The sequence below is a fragment of the Westerdykella ornata genome (genome assembly GCF_010094085.1).
Source record: "Westerdykella ornata strain CBS 379.55 unplaced genomic scaffold EI97scaffold_5, whole genome shotgun sequence".
NCBI classification, from domain to species: domain Eukaryota; kingdom Fungi; phylum Ascomycota; class Dothideomycetes; order Pleosporales; family Sporormiaceae; genus Westerdykella; species Westerdykella ornata.
The window spans coordinates 981,827-999,936 of record NW_022986855.1 but is presented as its reverse complement, the minus strand read 5'-3'; the positions used below and the strand labels follow the sequence as shown (position 1 = coordinate 999,936).

At 53.3% G+C, this 18,110-nt stretch overlaps 6 protein-coding genes across 6 annotated transcripts; 3 read left to right on the top strand and 3 right to left on the bottom strand.

The window, feature by feature from the left end:
- Positions 1 to 293: 293 nt before the first annotated feature.
- Positions 294 to 7,450, top strand: EI97DRAFT_456875 (uncharacterized protein; the record flags this gene model as incomplete). Its single annotated transcript, XM_033800774.1, has 6 exons — positions 294 to 1,116; positions 1,165 to 2,051; positions 4,719 to 4,855; positions 5,043 to 5,621; positions 5,697 to 7,021; positions 7,074 to 7,450. The coding sequence occupies 6 exons, from the start codon at positions 294 to 296 to the stop codon at positions 7,448 to 7,450; spliced, it is 4,128 nt and encodes a 1,375-aa protein (XP_033656026.1).
- Positions 7,451 to 9,728: 2,278 nt separating this feature from the next.
- EI97DRAFT_256045 (uncharacterized protein) lies at positions 9,729 to 10,481 on the top strand. The gene has a single exon (XM_033794180.1). The coding sequence runs from the start codon at positions 9,948 to 9,950 to the stop codon at positions 10,398 to 10,400; it is 453 nt and encodes a 150-aa protein (XP_033656025.1). The 5' UTR covers positions 9,729 to 9,947; the 3' UTR covers positions 10,401 to 10,481.
- On the bottom strand, positions 10,481 to 11,377 carry EI97DRAFT_256022 (uncharacterized protein). The gene has a single exon (XM_033794178.1). The coding sequence runs from the start codon at positions 11,156 to 11,158 to the stop codon at positions 10,562 to 10,564; it is 597 nt and encodes a 198-aa protein (XP_033656024.1). The 5' UTR covers positions 11,159 to 11,377; the 3' UTR covers positions 10,481 to 10,561.
- A 617-nt stretch (positions 11,378 to 11,994) lies between these two features.
- EI97DRAFT_256020 (uncharacterized protein) lies at positions 11,995 to 13,828 on the bottom strand. The gene is made up of 2 exons (XM_033794177.1): positions 13,521 to 13,828; positions 11,995 to 13,330 (listed from the first exon to the last, which is right to left on the bottom strand). Exons 1-2 carry the CDS (start codon positions 13,563 to 13,565, stop codon positions 12,101 to 12,103), a joined length of 1,275 nt encoding a protein of 424 aa, XP_033656023.1. The 5' UTR covers positions 13,566 to 13,828; the 3' UTR covers positions 11,995 to 12,100.
- A 661-nt stretch (positions 13,829 to 14,489) lies between these two features.
- EI97DRAFT_256026 (PIN domain-like protein) lies at positions 14,490 to 17,101 on the bottom strand. Its single transcript, XM_033794179.1, has 3 exons — positions 16,912 to 17,101; positions 16,712 to 16,859; positions 14,490 to 16,658 (listed from the first exon to the last, which is right to left on the bottom strand). Exons 1-3 carry the CDS (start codon positions 16,922 to 16,924, stop codon positions 14,636 to 14,638), a joined length of 2,184 nt encoding a protein of 727 aa, XP_033656022.1. The 5' UTR covers positions 16,925 to 17,101; the 3' UTR covers positions 14,490 to 14,635.
- Positions 17,102 to 17,311: 210 nt separating this feature from the next.
- Positions 17,312 to 17,902, top strand: EI97DRAFT_456872 (uncharacterized protein; the record flags this gene model as incomplete). The annotated part of the gene is made up of 2 exons (XM_033800773.1): positions 17,312 to 17,483; positions 17,538 to 17,902. The coding sequence occupies 2 exons, from the start codon at positions 17,312 to 17,314 to the stop codon at positions 17,900 to 17,902; spliced, it is 537 nt and encodes a 178-aa protein (XP_033656021.1).
- Positions 17,903 to 18,110: the final 208 nt, after the last annotated feature.

Sequence of the window (18,110 nt, the reverse complement as noted above, 5' to 3'; positions counted from 1 at the left end):
GAATATGAAAGTTCCGGCTCTTTCACTGCCTGGAAGATAATATCGACAATGAAAGTACAAACTTGCATAGGCCGCCTTGCTGGTGAACGAGGCGGTCACGAGATTCTGTTTCCACGACCGTCGCTCCTTCCCTGTGAAGACACCAGGCAAGCGCGATGAAGTTACCGCAACGTCGACCTTCATCCCCTCAACCTCAACCTCCTCCTCACTACATTTGCAACATCCTTTCAGTCTTTCATTAACATCATTCTCTATCCTGTCTACCTCTCCGATCACAGAGATTGCGAAGCACCATGCTTGAGAAAGGGTGGCGGAAGAAACTTCACGACAGACGACCAAAAACGCCGCTTGAAGTCAAAGGCACAGGTGATGGTGTGACCGAGAACGAGAAGCCGACTGATCAGCCAGCTACGACACCCGCTGCAAAGGCCGACAAACCTTTCTGGAGGAAGACTCTACACGACAGCCGACCACAGTCCGCTCTCGGCCTCCACGTCGCGGCTTCGCGAGGTGATGATACCAACGGCTCGCGCAGAGATAGTGGTTCAAGTATATCAGCATTGCCGGCACCCCGCGCGAGGAATGAGACTAGGCCCAAGTTTGCACGATATCTGTCCGAGTATTTGTCGCTCACGGCCGGGCCGAAACCCGAGTTCCCTTTCCCAGAACCTTGGGATGAAGATGCTCCATTTGAGCCAGAACCGCCCGTCGATCCTCTGTTTGCTCTGCAACACATCCGCTCCCATATTGGCAATCGTGGATGGATCCCTCTTCCTGTACAGCACAATAGCGGGATCCTACGAATTTTCGAGGACTATCAAAAGGTTCGAGAAGAGAAGGAGCGTCTGAACGACTTGTTGAAGAATACTCTGGATGATTTTCAAATTGCCGAGGAAAGCTGGGGCGAGGAAAAGTCTCGTTATCAGGATGAGATCCGACGTCTCGAGCTCTTGATTGCCCAGGGCGCCCCTGGCATGGTCGGCCTCATGGAGGCTAGGCAAGGCTCAGTCGTTGAGCGTCCACGCAAGACGCCTTCATCAGACCAACCCGAGGTGGTTTACAAGCCAATGACCATGGATCAGCTCGATAGCGAGATCAAGGTCAGGAGCCAGAAAGGTAGGAGTCCATGTTTTTAGCTCTAAGTGATTATATTGACGCCTATAGCTATTCTACACCGCCCGACTTCACCATCCGGATCAATGGCTGCACTTTCAAAGAAGCTTCTGCGCCAAGGCCGGGCAGAAGAACTCCATGTTGGCACGCCCCCTACGGTTGGACATCAGTTGACTCTGTCCCGGAAGGTAAAGAGCGAGTTGGACCTGTCCGAATTGTCAACTACTTCTCCCGACCCGCAATCCAATCATTCCGGTGGCGCGGACTCTAGCGAGCGGGTACTGAGAACGAGCAAAATGCCAGCAGAAGTCACCTTGGAGGTCGGCGCCGAGTTCGAGGCCTTCGTAGCCTTGAAAGAACTGGCCACATTGGTTGCTCGTCGACGAGGGCTCAATGCCCAGGATTTCGTGTCCAAGCTTATGAAGCTCTATGAAACTGAGAGTGATCGCGGGTCTCAGACGGACGATTCATCTCTGAGTTACCAACACAAGAGTGCTGATTACAACGCGCCGGTCGCCACCGGAGGCGAAGAGACACATCTCCATCCGGCGCAACTCTCCATTCCGCCCACGATGGATGAACGGCACTTTTCCTTTGAGCCAGGTGATGATCAGCTAGTCCTCCTCACAGACAAGTTTAGGGAGTGGGATCTCACACGAGCAAGATCTCCGTCCGGACCACAGTCAACGTCTTCATCTGACTTTTCCGAGAATGTGACAGATGACGTTGCGGAGGCCTCCTTACGAAGGGTGCAAACTTTGAGCGCAGATGTTACGATAAAGCCGTCCAAGATACCCAGTCCGGTACAGTCCCCCTTGGGCCGAACACGGAGGGAAGGTCCCACCTCCAGCCTACGAACAACGCAAAACCGGGGCAGGTTGAACGATCGACCGAATTCAAGCTCTAGTGTACAAACGGCTTTCCGTGACAGGTCGAGCGTAAGCCGGTCGCAACAGCAACTGGCGACTCGAAGCAGCTCTTGTCGAAGTCCAAGCGGCATGGAAGGGGAGCCTGAAATCGCTTGGGAAAGCAAAAATCAACTCAACAACGAAGCTTTAGGAGTTACCACACATCAGGCAACGGATCGTGTCTAGCTATCTGCAGGTCTGCGTACTGTCGAATATCGCCATTTAGTGAAAGCTTGATGGTGCGTGTGGCATTACGGTATCCTGGTACAAGTAAACGCTCATATGACAACAGAGCGTACCGTGGTCTATGCAAGGGTTTTCTAGTTCGGAAATGATTACTTGGATCAAACATTGTCTTCCACGGTATTCCACAATATGCGTAACATCGTCTTCAGAGACTGGACTTCGATTTCTAGCACATCAAAGCATTTTATGTATCCCTACCTGTACTTGTATACAACAAGCAACATTGTCTCCCTACCCCGTCAACGGACAGTACTCCGTACAGCGTCTCCCATGCCGTAACAGCAGGTGCGGCACAGTTCTGAGAGGAGTCTCATGGTTCTTCATACTTGACCAGGCCATCATGCACACTTATTGCAAGGAATTATTGCTATTTTCCAGGAATGGACGAATGACGTCGAAGAGGATGAATGAGATGGCATTGGCACTTTTTTCATTGTACGACAAGGAACCCCGGTGACAAAAACCAGCAACTCTGACAGGCACGATGATCTCACATCAGCGCTTCCCAACTACTACGAACAATGTCCTATCTCCATTCGCAATAATTGTCATACGATATCTTGCTTCTGCAGGTTCACACTTGCGTAAGACCACTGACTTTGGGCCAATGAGCAATTTGACCGCATCAAGGCGCGCTCAGATGTCAAGGGCGGCGATTTTGTACGATGTATCGACGACAATGCGCATCTTCTTTACTGGCGGTATAACTACGGTACCGCAGTGAGTACTCCGTACTGCGTCCTGGGAATATGTATCCGAACTGTGGCGTCTCCGCCACAGATCGACATATCTCGCCCAATCGTGGCATCCTGAGAGGCACAATCGGCAAAAAGAGATTTCGCCTCTCTTCAGGGATCATGTTGTGTGTACTGTGGCAGTCCAATGTTCCCCTGGATTCCGCCACAGTTATTTATATTTGATCGGCTCAATGCAGATTCCCGGACGAAAGATCCATGATCTTCTCGGCATACATACCACGAGTGTCCAGTTAGGGTGATTGTGTGCTTCGACATGAGAGCGACAAGTCAATAGCACTGCCAGAGGGTGTCATATCTTTCGGATGACGTAGACCAATTTGGGATGGATGGGAAAGGTTTGAAAACAACAGATTTCAATGCTCCTTAATCTCGGCTTTTGTGGGACAAGATGCAAAACTACGTCTGACCAGGCGACCAGCGGGCGAGTTGGATGAAGCGAACGGCTCATTTGAGTTCGTGTCGATGGAGCGCTGAGATTGGCCGGAGGGCGCCGTTTCGCAGCGGAACAGCCGGGCGTATCCTCGTCGCTCATCCGCCGCCCACATGTGGGAAATTGGGTGGAGAAGCAGAATTGAAGGGTGGGCGGCAGGACTCTGGCATTCGTTGCGTTGCCTCCCAGGGCACAGCGGCAGAGGGGCATCACTGGCATGCTGTGCGGGGAAAGTCCCGTCGGCCACCGTGCGCCGTCTGGCAACAAAAGTGTCATGCGGGAAAAGAGAGTTCTGTGTTTGCAGTGGGAGGGGATGGCAGATGTCGTCATTGTTCGGCGGGCGCCGTTGCAAATGCCATGCCAGGGAGTCGTGGAGCCGCGGCCCTATGGAAATTGGGGGAGTTATCTTTTCTTTCAAGGCCAATAATTACCGGAGCCAGATCTGGGAGCCCGTGGAGGGCACGCTCTGTGGCAGGCGAAGGGGGCATTCGAGGAACAATGGGCTGGGACCGCGTGGCACCGGGTAGAGGGTGCAAGCTTCTACCGACGATGAACTGCAGCGACAATCCCATCCTGTTCGAGGCACGCGAGAGACAACGCAAAAGCTTCTGGAGAGATCGAGGACGATGCAGGGCAGTAGTGGCTGTGCAAGTCGTAGGCCCCTTGCCCGGGTCCTTTCACGGCTCCCCTTCAGACCCCTCGGGGCTCCCAGGGCTCCCTGGGCGCCGCCAGTCATTTCCACCCTCTTCGCCGCTCGGTGCGCAGCGCTGTCAACACACCACGGTCCACAGGCGGTGTTCGTTGTCCCGAGAGGGACGGCGCCGAGCTCTCCATGTCCACTTTTCGATCGGTCTCTTTCCCATGGTGGATGCCAGACGCCCATGCATCCAGCAGACGCGCTTTGACCGGGCCCCAAGCGCTGCCGTTTGATGCCGTCGAGCCCGAATAAAAGACGGCTGACCCTTCAGTGCATACGCCGGCCCTGGCGTCGTCTGTGGCTTGAACGCTCTTGTGGCATTACCCTCTCGTTTCGTCGACTGGTCGCGGAGCCTCCCCATCCTCCCCGACATTCACTCGTTCTTTCAATGCTCTTGATTGCACAGCGCATCTGCTTGGAGTTTCCCAGCGATGTTTCGAAATCGGTATGTCCATCGCGACGCTACGCTTCCCTCGGTGGCCTCTGGCGGGGAACGCACGCGTAGCATGTGCAACCCCCCGGCCGTGCGTACCTGACCTGACTTGGGCTGCAGAACAAATTCACAGAAGCCGAATGAAGAGCTCATTCAGAACTTCAAGGCGGCCTTCCCTCACGTCGCGTCGACCACTCGCTCGCAGTCCATCGGTAACCATTCTGGGCCGTCCCTCACGGATGCGCTCGACGTAGCGCATCACAATGTTCGGTATGTTGCCCGCATGTCCGCGCCCGGCGCATCGCACCCCTCCCACCACCCACGCCATCTGCCATCTTCTCATGTCTTCTATTGAAGTCGCGCATGTCAAATCTTGCTGGAGAAGGCGCCCATGGTCAAGTAACCTGTCGATTTCGCCCCGATTGTGACAAGGTGCTGACTGCGTTTGTTATTGAAGTCACTTTGGCGATCACGAAGACATCAAAGACGCGGACCCAACCCCGCGAGGGAATACAGAACAATGGCGATTTACGCCATCACTTCTCGATCCCAACAGTTTCGCGTTTGCTTCTTTCGCCAACCAACCGCCTGGATATTACACGCCAACCCCTGGCGGCACGAACACCCTCTATCACAGCCAGGCGGGAGACCTACACACGCCCGGCTTCAGCTTCGGCCTAGGCACCCCGCTCTCACTACCGACCTCTGAAGGCGGCGTACATGCTGGTCAACCGGCGCCTTCTGGCCATCTTCACGGTTTCAATCCCCATGCATTGTCTACTCAACACTTCCAGAACCAAAATCCCTTTTCGTTGCCGTCCCAACACGGACCCGCCTTTGCGCCTCATGAGTTCAGTCACCAACCTTCCGTGTTTGAGCACGCGCAGCTTGGGCAGGTTCATGAACAGTCCCCCTTGGACAACGTCATGCCGGATGTCGAGATGCAGGAGCAGTCTCCAGTAGTGGGTTACGCTACTCAACCGCAACCCTTCCAGCAAAACATGGCCCCGACCCTTCCTCAGCAACCAGCTAACTCGTAAGTTATAGTTCTGAGTTTTTATCTACAACATATAGTCCTCACCGGTGATTTTCAGGTGCTAACTTTGACAAGGTTCCGGTTTCATGTTACTTTGAATGCTCCAACGGCAATGATCAAGAATGCGGACGAGATTCCTGTAACCTACCTCAACAAGGGGCAAGCATATACGATTACGCTGGTAGATACTGCGCTGCCTCAGCAGACTTCCAACACAGTGCTCAAGTATCGAACGTACATTCGCATTTCATTCGAGGATGAGCAGCAGCGCCAGAGGCCGGCGGCTTGTTGGCAGCTTTGGAAAGAAGGGCGCGGGACTAATGAGGCGCATCAAAGAGGCGGACGCCTTCAAGCGGTTGAGTTCGTCGATCCGAGCCAGGCTGGGGGTGGGGAGGTGCAAGGCCGGCCGCGGGTGGAGCTCGAGTCCGCCTCCTTCGATGGTTTCGCCGTCACTTGGATTCCAGTGCACAACAATCCTCCGGAGTGCTCACTGGCTGTGCGTTTCAACTTCCTCTCAACGGACTTCAGTCACTCGAAGGGCGTCAAAGGCATACCGGTTCGTCTATGCGCCAAAACCGAAGTCGTCTCCGCCGGACCTGGATCGCCTCCAGAGCCCCCGGCAATGGAACTCTGTTACTGCAAAGTGAAGCTCTTCCGAGACCATGGAGCGGAGCGGAAGCTGTCCAACGATGTAGCACACGTTAAGAAGACCATCGACAAGTTGAAACAGCAGATTGCTCAGGTGGAATCTGGAATGAAAGACTTCGGAAAGCGCAAGCGCAGTGGATCGGTATCCAAAACTGCGCCCAGTTCTCGACCAGGGAAGGTGCCCAAACACAAGAGGACGTGGTCCATGTCTTCAAATAGCTCAGCTTCCGGTGCGCGCGTGGCGGCGGAAGAAGACTTGCAACTTAAGCTGCAGTCGCTCCAGGATATGTTCAGTTCCACGAGGCCGGTTAGCGTGCTCTATCTAAAGGGAGATGAGCACGACGACCCAGATCTTCATCCCGTGCAGCTGTCCGGCACGATGGATCTTTCGAAGATTGATACAAACGTAGATTCGACCATGTGGGAGCACCAGAGTTCCCATACTGGAACCTCGTCCATTGTATCTCCGACACCGAGCTCCCAATCACTCCACTCCGGCGGTCATCGGCGTTCCTCATTCCAGCAACCGGCTCCGTTCCAACCGCCGTCTCGGATGTCCTCGAACGAATGGAGAGGCCACCCTCAAACAGCGACAGGTGATCTGAAACCTCTTTCCGCAATTCCAGATGGCTCGGATGAACCGCGAAGAGTGCAAAGGCCGTATAGTGACGATCATGCCCTTTCTGGGTGGATTGAAGCTGTGGGTGTCGACCCTTCCTATGTCCCGCCACCGGAACCAATGGTCAAACCAGGTACGTGTATGTTGGTACTTTCGCAACGATCATCAGCTGATTGTAGGCACAGTTGCTTGTTTCTTCGTTCAACCAAGGGTTGCTGGGCGGGTGCCGAGCGATAACTACTTCCGCGCCGTCTACCTCTTGGAACGGACATTGAAGGCTCTTGTGGGCGGAATATCCATGAAGGCTGATATCGAGCCGACAAAAGTTACGAGGGTTATCCGGATCAATGAGAAAGGCCTTCAGATTCTCATGGACGATGATGCTGTACGGGAGATACCCGAACAACAGGATATGGTCGCTGAATTCCACGAAATCACCTCATCACAGCAGCCCTTGAAACGCGAGTGGGATGCTGGTTCAACGGACATACAGGTCGACGGAGATGTAGGCGCCATCGAAACCGTCAATTCCACTGGCTACGAGCTCCGACTCCTCTTCTGAACAAGTCCCGATTACATTTTCTCTGGAATCCTGGCGATTGATGACGACGGGACGACTGACATTGTACTTTCCGTACACGCGAGGAGCTGCCGAAATACTTCTCGAAGGAGCTTTGTGGCAGCAGGCTTTCACAGATTCATGGGGCTGTTTCTCAATATGTCGAAGAACCCACTAGCGTTTACGAGCTTTGCTTTATATTGTCTACACATTCTGCGATACCCATTAACATTTTCACCTACTGGACTTTTAAGATTGGCGGAAATGACCGGTACATAACCCAAACGACGGACGTCATACACCATTACGTACACGCATGGGGCAAGAGAAGGTGGAGTGGTAATCGGTTGTCTGGACAAACTCGAAGAAGTAGCCTTCATTCCTTCCGGCATATTGGCGAAAGACTGCTCTTCCCTTTGGACTTATACCCTTTTGCTGTTTTCTCTCCCTTTATTATTGTCTAATTTCTCTCTACCAACCCCTCGCAATCGCCCCAATTGCCTTCAGGGATACCTCTTCTATGTCTAAACAACGATAGCATATCTCTTATTCGCATATACATCTTGCACTTGCCACTCACGCCGTTCGGGACATCATTTCGTTGCCAGCGTCTTGCTAACAACAGCGTGACGGCCGTTCGTCACAACACCCATCGCTCTCATAATATTATCACTACGCTTTCCACGATGTAGGAGTCCCGTTCAGACTCTCCACTCAACGCATCACGAGTCAGCTCCTCGGCGCGGCTTGTGCCTCTATCTTCCTGCCCATATCCACAGCCGCGCTCTGAACTCATCTTGGACACTGGTCCCGTCGTTTCCTCGGATCTGAGGCAGTGGACCTCACTTTGAATAAGGGCGCTCCACCCCCCCTCACAATCTCACAACAGTGTCATCAAACATATGAGTGTAATTAACACCGAGTTCGGGCCGCGCGCAAGGGGGAAATGAAGTGGCCCAGAAGGCCGAACCCCTCGGAGGCATCTAGCGCGAAATGTGAGATTTGCTTTTCCACTTTTGCGTGCTATGAGCTTTGGCGCCCGAGACTTGTCGTCATATCACATGGCAAAATTGATCGAAGCATCATGGCGTCTCTACTAGTATCTTCGGTCTCTACTTAGTATGTACACAGTACTTGGCGCGCGAATCCGATTCCGATATTTCAATTGCCGGATCGATCACCGTTGACACGACCATATGGGCGTTTCGCGCGTGTCTCCAATCGAAGAAACGGCTGACGGCCGAGTGAGAATGTATATCATCAGAGATGCTGGTCCTGTGTCACCATATGTCGGCTTCAGTGAAGTCTCAGCTGTTCGGTACATTTTTCGTACATGGACAGCTGTCAGTCGACCTCACCGCATGTTCCCTACGAAGCGTTACATAGGAGGCGCTTAGGAATTGCCAATCAGGGGAAGCGAGTGACGGGCCCTGACCCGGAGATCCCACAATGACAGGTACTATTCCGGGGAAGTCGAATTCTACCTGCCGGACAATGGTTAGGCAAACGATCGTCTATAAAAGGGTGGCTCGGTGGAGGTGTGGCGCTACAACGTGTCGCGTCTCAATTCAACAATTAACGCTTCAACACCCGGATTTACAAAATTGAATGACCGCAAGCCACCCTGTGTTTGCCTAGATCTCTGTCAATCGTGTCAGATTTCGAACATGTGGATTGGACTCCTTCAGTAATGGTTATTGCGCATTTTACGAAGTAGGGGTCATGGAGTGAGTACTCGTGCATAGCGGAAACCCTCTGCGACTCCAGTGGACCACGGCCTATCGCTCCAGATTTGTTCGTCCCAGCGGAGTATTGTGTAGTCGTTCGCCACCCTCTATCGAGAAGATGGAATGCAAGTGCACTTCATCAAGCTGTACTACCGCTGAGTTCGGAGATATTGCTGGAGTGGTTAATAACTCAACGTGCACAGTACGCGTACCCCCTCCCACCGAGCAGCGATCTATCTTCTACGGTTACGAGAGCCGAACGAATGAATCGCCTAGATTTACAATTTCTTATTCGAATTTCTATGTTTAGAAGGAGCTCCTCAAGGATGGCCTAATCGGACACATCGTTGATCACTGATCGGCGGAACACATTGTGCCACAGCATCTCTTTCCTTACTGTGTACTCTGTTATATCTTGTGGCGAGTGAATGAATGTGGCGCTACATGTGGCGTTGTGGCGAGTGCACAAGTTCTGCTATCCAATCTGATCTTTCTAGGATTCAAGTTTCTCCCCGTCTAGACCAGATGGGAAGACCGAACGAGAGCAAGCTATCACTATCTGTGGTCCCGTTGGATAGAGATGTCAGGAAGTGAGAGCACTGCCGCGATTTGCCTCGAACTGAAGGTTGGTTGCTTATTATTATTGAGGGAACTACTCTCGTGTTGGGAGTGTGGAGGTTCTCGGGGGAGCACCACCTTCCTCGTCGACATGGCGTCTGGCACGCTCTGCTGTTGGCCGTAATGCAGACATACTCCGTACGGAGTAACTCACCATGGAAAAGTCCGCTGATCAGGTCCTGGAGAGCCAATCCGCCTCCAGAACGCTGCACATTCATCCATCCTCCGCAAATCGGGTCTCGGGATATCGAATTTCAAACTTCACTCGATCTTGTCGCCAAATGCAATCCCAGGACGCCACCTCCACGCCGCGTGCAGACAGCACTTGTACTTTCGGATATGTATCTTCCTTAGGCCACCGGTCCAATGACGACGCTTGGCGGAATCCATCAGCAATGTCGGCATCATCTCTCCTAGACTCCTACTGCGCAGACGACGGCCAACAACATGCCGCAGACGCTCACCCTTGGGCTGACTGCAGTGGGGAGCTACACCTTGAGAGCTGGGTCCGGGGTCGAACGACATGTTCCTCTGTATGGACCGGCTCCAGAGGTCGTCTACACGCGAACCTGAGATATTGTTTCAGAGCGCTCGAGGAATCGACGTGAACGAGCGCGTGCTGCATGATGACGTCCTTTGCCTACTCGCCAACGGTCTCCGCATCGAGAATTCTGCACTGCCATCGCCCAGGATAAGAGAATGCAAATCCAGGGCTCCCGCTTTTTGCCTGAACATGAGCCGACGGATGCACAAGCTGGTCTGTGGCCCATCATCGAATCAACGCCTGTGGCTGGTATGTGGGATATGTGTGGGATTCGGAATACTGCCGGTTGGCTGGTCCACGATCACCAAGGGTATTTTGGAAGTGAGACTCGCTTGCGAGGACGTCTTGTTCTTGGTGGTGGAGGAGCATGATGCGTTGGCATCCGTCTATTTGCATCGTAGCGGTTGCAGTACTTTGTCCCCTGGATCCTGGGTTGTTTTGGGTGCGAACAGCTGGGGTTTGAAGGAGAGAAGATGACTGGGTTGAATGTCGATGATGGGAGAAGCGGAGGCTCGAATTGGAGAGTCCTCGGAACACACGTTGGATCTGTAAAGCATCGCCGATTTCCTCGAGTTTGCCCATGCTCAGAGGCCGTTGTCTTGCGAAAGCCGATTTACCTATCGTACGGAATACGCGTCCCCTTGAGCTCGATGCGCACAGGAACCCGAGATCTCCAATCTGAGGAAAATGTCCGAATCGGCGATCCCCTCGATTTTCCGATTCCCATTCAGAATTGCGAGGGTTCCTCGCGTAAAACACCAACAACAAAGCACTTGGTATATTCACTCTCAAATTGCTGCCGACCGCGGCGACCGGAAACATGACCACCGTGCTCTCACTGCATTGGGATTCGCCCGAGCCCCGCTAAGGCACGCGTGCTCGGTTGCTTCTTTCCTTTCACGCGTGAGACCAGAGTTTCCTTACGCTTGACAATGGAAGTGTGAGCTCGTTGGTTGGCTGCAAGAGGGCACGCGGGCCTGTGATTTTGTTCCAGTTCTCGGTCTCCAGCTTTGCGGAACTTGTAAAAGAACTTCGTACGCTGGTATACGGATGTAACAGAGGTACAAGTGGAAGAGCTATATCTATGTACTCAGTCGGTTGGGTTCTTGAATCTAGGGTCATATTTTCTGGGACACTGGACTGAGGTAGGTGATTTTTGTGAAGCTTTCTTCTGATTTTAGCCTTTCGTTTTTTATTTTCCTGCTTTTTCTGCATTTTGTTTCTGTTTAATCTGTCACGCTAAGGCATTACATCATCATCTATGACATCGGCGAGAGGATGCTCTGGAACCAATCCGCTCAGAACGTTTATTCCTTCTTCTTTTGAGCTCCATTATATCTTGACCGGGGCAATTGGAGACATTGCGGGATATGCTCGAGCAATGCATGTCATGAAGGCGAGCCCACGTTCCGCACCTTTTCCCTTTCTCATCAGCAATACCTCCGTCAAACGGAACATTTCACATCATCATATAAGCCTCGCGGAACTCTCATCTACAGCCGACCTGAACGAAGGGCAAATACATCATTTTCACCAATATACAGGCACATAACGAACTATAAAACGCCAGCCCCTATCAGAACTCCCGACTGCTCAGACTGCAAAATCTATCCAACATAAACAGACTCGAAGGAAAACAAAACAAAAGGGTATCTTTTCCCTAACCCCACTCCGACATTCTAAGCCACGCTAGCGCCAGCCTTCCTTCCGACCGCCGTTGCCCGTCTTGCTGACTTAGTCAACCCGCTCGAAGCTCGCAGATTTCTACAGCGACATAGACTTGTACTTGGAACTTGCCTTAGAAGCGCTCTTACTCACCCTTCCTGAACCCACCTTACTCCCCTTGCTCCCCTTATTGGCCTTCGAACTCTTCTTCGAACCGGGCGACTTGGACAAATCCCTCACCCCGCGCGTCTTCCGCGTCTCGCTATCACCCGACCTCTTCTCACTCGAATTCGCCTGCGTCGCAAGAACCGCAGCCCGATTCCTGAACGTCGACTGCGGCGAGTGCGGCATCCCGGAGCTGGAACTCTTAGTCGAGGCGGATCTACCCCCTCCAGCTGAAGAGACGCTCTTGTGAGCAGTCGGAACCGCCAGACGGGCCTGGCCCTGCTGGTTTCGGGGCTGCTGCGTGGGAGGCGAGCCCTGGCTCTTTGTAGAGGGAAGGTGAGGATAGTTGAAACTCGACGAATCCGCGATGGTGGGTGAGTACTCCGCATTCTGCGTCTCGGGGATCGTGTTCGGTAGCTCTTGCTGTGCCGAGGGCGCAGACCTTGCGTTGCTGGATCCAGCACGGGACGAAGAGGACTTGTTGGCGGCGGTAGTGGCAGCCTGCTGCATGGTCGTCCTGATGGTCGACGGCGTCGCCATCGTCTTAGCGGTGCTCAGACCGGACGAGGCGCTCCTCTGCGTGGAAGCTTGCTGGCCTGCCGAGCGGCTCTGGCTTTGCTGGCTTTGCTGGCTTCGCGGCTGCGTGGAGCGGTGGCTTTGAGTCGAATTGGGGATTTCAGGCTCCGACTCGGACTGACTCTCGCTCTCGCTCTCGCTCTCGCTCTCGCTGTCGGACGGCGTGGGAGCTCTCGTCTTGCGAGCTACTGTTTTAGCTCGACCTCCTCCACGCGCTCCTCCACGCGCTCCTCCACGCCCCGTCCCACGGGCTTTTCCTCTGCCACCGCGAGTGGCAGCCGGTGCAGTCTTCGTCTTGGTTACACGTCCAGTAGCCGTACCTCTGGCGACGGCGGCGGCGCCCTTCTTCCCGGTTGCCGGTGCGGCTTTCGATTTGGCTCCCGCAGCAGCTTTTCCTCTCCCGCCTCCTCGAGAAGTCGTAGCAGCGGGAACAGGAGCGGCAGCAGCGCGGGTCTGCGCGCGCGTCACCCTTCGTCTCCGCGCTCTGAGTGCGTCTTCGGCTTCGCGCGCGGCTACTGCGCGGGCGAGGGCTTCTTGCTGGGCGGCGTTTTCGTTGTAGGGCAAGAGTGGGGTGCATTGGCGGGGGCTCTGTGGAGAGGGGAGTTAGTGGGTGCCGACTTTCTGGTGTAACGAGAGGCGGAGGGAGGGAATCAACCGGGGAGAGATAGAGGAGAGAAGGGGAGAGAAGGGGAGAGAAGGGGAGAGAAGGGGATAGGACAGAGGGGGACTGGGGGAAGAAGGGGATAGGTAAGTAGTGGATTGAACTTGAGTGACGTACAGTGCGGCTGCCCGTTGCAACTGGCCTGGATCTTTTCGGGGCCATATTTGCTGCTGTATTGCGTCTTTGGATTCGTTGTACGTTATGTCAGTACCGATTGTGTTGCGTTGCGTGACCTCACGCTATCTCCTTGGTGTTGAAGTGTAGAACGGTAGTCCGCCTAGGTCAATGTCGACCTTGTCCTTAACGGTCTCTCAGGAAAAGGTTAAAAAGTCGTATCAGAGAATTTCTCTCAAAAAACACAAACATCAAACTCCCTCTACAAAAATGCACGATAACCCCTTCTTTTATACCACCCCTTCTTTTATACCACCCCTTCTTTTATACCACCCCTTCTTTTATACCACCCCTTCTTTTATACCACCCCTTCTTTTATACCGTTCTTCCCCATCCGCGTCCTGTTGCAAACTACCCCACAAACGGAAACTCCAGTCCAATTCTCTTTTTTCGTCAAAGGACAAAGAGTACCTGTCTAAAGAAGTTCGTCCCAGCCCAATTCCGCAGTAATCGAACACTCAAAAATCGCTTCCTTTTTTCTTTGTCCGATTGATGCGAATCAACGCATCGTGTGATTAGCGCTTGGCGCGACCTGGCCCGTTGTTCCGGTGTTGTAACGGGTTTCTTTGTGGGAGGGGGATAAGCCACATGGTTCTTTGAGGCGGTTGTTGGATGCGTGCTCGGGGTCTGAAGGGGCCCCCGGGATATGCGGTGGGTGGGTAGGGAGTGGATTTGCGGAGTCGGGTTGTGATGACCGTGGAGTGTATGTCTCTTGAGAATAACTTATGATATCTGTGTCGATGGGCGTTTGATGTCTGGTATAACATGAAGTGTTTCTGGTTTGGCGACTCTTCCTCTAACCGACTCGCGACCGCTGGCGACGGCCACGACGGCTTGAACTGGGAAATATCTGGGTATTGAGACTATGGATATCATCATTGCGTACAGATAATCCAATACCTGGCCCTTAGCAACGCCAGTAGCAAACCCTCATAGCGCCCTGTCCGGCATAACCCATAACACCCTAAAATGCCAGACACCATAAACCATCACGCTATGCATCGATTATTCAAACCTTCAGCTCTCAAGTAGTTGCGCCCGATTGAACGGCAGGATCGCTACCCGCGAAACGCGAATCTCCCCAAATCCAAAGTCCGCCTGACAGCACGAGGAGAACCGTCGCTCTCTGCCTCACTGTCTGGTACGAGAAAGTCCTCGCTTCCTTTTACCAACAGGTTCTCCCAAGTGGCTGTCTTAATGGGTGAAGATCGCGGGACTTCTGTCACGCTTTCCGCCACCACAATTTCAGCTTCCATTGCTGCCCAGGCTGCGTCATCGAGTTCCAGCGTATCGTCCAAGGTTGAGCCCAAGTTTTGGTCATTGATAACACGAGGCGCGCTTTTCGCATTTGGCTTCTCCTTCTGTATGGAACTGTTTCCTATTCTCGGTGGGAAATCCAGTGGTGACGCATCTCCCTTGGTATTCGCCGCATTGTATGTGAACTTCGAGCGCAGACCCTTCACCTTCGACGACAGTGCAGCACTGAGTGCGGTTTCTTCCTCCAAATCACGAGGGCTACCATAAGATGTCGCAGGCGTGAATGTACTCATGGAGAGCTGCGAAGTACTTGTGGTACTTCTTGAAAGTATGCTCGACTGAGGGGTGCTGGCAACCCTTGGGCCATCCTCGTCGCGGAAGATCGGTATCTGACTCTTCTTCTTCCTCTGCCCAGTGGTGGCTTCTTCCAAGTCAACGAGCTGAGCCATAGCATCGTCCAGTGAGTCATCAGAGAATAGTTCAAAGTCCGAGTTTCTTTTCTTGGGGCGCTGATTCGTACGCAAGGATGGGCTCGGTTCGACCGTCGAGGAAGCAAAAAATCGGCTGCGCTCAGCTTCTGCGCCGCCGCTATCAGGAGTACTGAAGGAACCATCGGAACAAAGCCGCTGTCGCTTAGGATGTGACGGAGCAGGATTTCGTATGGTGGAATCCGAAGTCGTGCGTCTGGGAGGTGAGCGACCACTTCGTAAACTGGAAGTCCTGGCAGATTGGGACGTGGATGGAGGTGCAAGTACGGCGGCCCAACCATTGGACTGTCGCTGCTGCTGTAGGAGAGTTTGCTGACTGGGTGACGGCGTGAAGCTATTCGGATCCAACTCAGCGAGAGGAGTCCGCTTTGGCTTAAAGAAAGTGTCGATGGGCTTGGTACCCTTCTTCAAATCCGGTGTCTGCGCGGGCGTTGCGCCTTTCCGGTGGGTCTTCATAGGTTTCATCCGCGATCTGTCGACTGACGGCACGACAATGGGCTCCTTTGTATGGGGATTGAGATTCCCGTTGGCCACTTCAATCGCAATATCATCCGCCACGTGCTGCCCAATATACGGCATGGTGGTAATATCCACTTCTGGATCAGGAACTGTGAGGTTGACGAGTTGTTTAGACCGCGGACAGAACACCCATTGGTACAGAAACGTCATCTCGGCTTGGGTAAACGCCTCCATGTAACCGGCTGGAACCTTGAACTGTCCATCGAACTGCGCCGCCTTGATTACTCGCTCCACAGTTTTGTGCTTGCGCAACATACGATACGCCGTCTTCAAGCCCATCTTCCCAATGCCAGGCAGATAATCGCATCCGCTCAACATAGCCATCCGTCTGAAGTCGGCGTCGGACCAGCCTACCAGGCTAACCTCCCTGCAAGCTGTGAAGTGGTTCCGGTTGATCTCCACGCACTCGCCGTACTTGTCCAGCTTCGTGATCAAGCATCTGGCACCGAACACCAGCAAGTCGGAGTCCTCCGAGAGAATCCCGTTGATGATGCCCTGCCGTTCCAGATAGGCCAGCTGTGAATCCGCCTCGTAAGGTGCAACAATATACTGGATACCATGGAATTTCAGTTCCTCAATCAGCTCCCGCGCCATCTCCGGTGTAACATCCACGGCCTTTTGCAGCTCCAAGTGCGCCTGCGACGTCTTCCCCATCTGCAGCAGTTCCAAGCCAAGCTTCTTGCTATCCCTTCTCTTCTGAGCCCTTTCTTTCTCGGTTCCAGCTTTACTGGGAAGGTAATCTCCATCAAAGACGAGGTAGGGTGTGATTCCAAAGTGGATGAGCATTCGGACGCGGTTCATGGCGAAATCGACGTATCTGATGCCTGATTAATAACCAGAATATGTTTAGTGCAATTCTTTCAAGCCTACTTGGTAGTGGGCTTTCCCAGCGCAAGCTCAATAGCACATCCGGCTGTCCCTCGATGCAACCATCCATAGGCGTCGACGCCAATGGTTTGTCCGGCGAACTTCTTGAGACTGCATGGTTGCTGGATGGACTTTAGGAGAGGAAGAAGACCTGTTCCACTTATTTTCAGGGCATTCAACGAAGCCATATGAGAGAGACATACCCGAGATGCCCATCGCGAACGTCGCCGCGGGGAAGCTCCGCGTCCAAACAAAGGCGTCAGGTTGTTTACTATCGTATCATTCTCGCACAGAAGTTGACCGCTATGCCTTAAAAACAGAGAAACGCCGCCGCAAAAAATCGTGAAGAGCAGGAGAAGTGAATGGAAGGAGAATGCGGACCCAACCTCGTAGTTCCACTGTTCAAGCTCTCTACGCGTGCGAGGCAAGGCAAGGGCACAACGCGACGGAACCCGCTAAGCCTCTTTCGGCAATCGAAATGCGGATCACCGACCTCCCCACCAAAAATTTGGGGACAGCAAGTCAGAGTCCGTAAGTGAAGCAACAACAAGAACAACAGTTCCATTCTCTGAATATTTCCAATAATTCTAGAGAGTAGTGGAGATGCCTAGCACACGCCTGAACAAAGTCCAGAAACAAATCGCCAAAAAGAAAGGCAAAAACGCCTCGCTCCATGAGAACAGCAGAGACACGCAACGACTGCAGCGCGCGAGTGCCAGAGATGACCGCCTGAATCGGTTGGCGGCCATTAGGGAGAAGCAGAATAGGCACTACAGTGCGTAACTGTTATTACTCTAACTCCAAAAACCCCCTTGCTGATCTTTTGTAGTCTTGAGAGTAAAAGCCTTCCAATCCTACACCCTCGAACACACCGCCTCCTTGACCATCCCAGAAATGCAAAAACTCATTGAAGATTTCCTCGGCCGCGACGACGAGGAACTCGCCAAATTAAAAGCGGAGCGCCGACCCGGCAGACCGCCGAGCACGCGCGAGACGCAGCTAGAGCAGAAGCAGGCGATGGAGCAGGGGGAATATACTAGCGGATTTTGGATGCCGGAGCTGGACAAGGAGAATTTGAAGAAGTTGAAGTTATGGAGCGGGAAGTGGGAAAGTTTGCCCACGTTGAGGTTCGTGAGGGTGACGAAGGATGGGAGGAAGTTGGAGAGTAGTTTTCCACCTAAGGGGTTGTCGTGAGCGGGAGGGAATTGGCAGATGGGAGAAGTGCTGATGGTTGGGAGACCTGAAGCTCTGCGAGGGAACTTTGGCAGCGCCTCCTGTTCCTCCTGTCATGAAGAACCCGAACAGAGAAGAGGTCTGGTAAGGAGGTGGCTTATCTATGCCGAGTTTCGAACTTCAAAACCGCATACTGCTCGAAGTCTGGGCCTGGACTATCGAGCGAGCG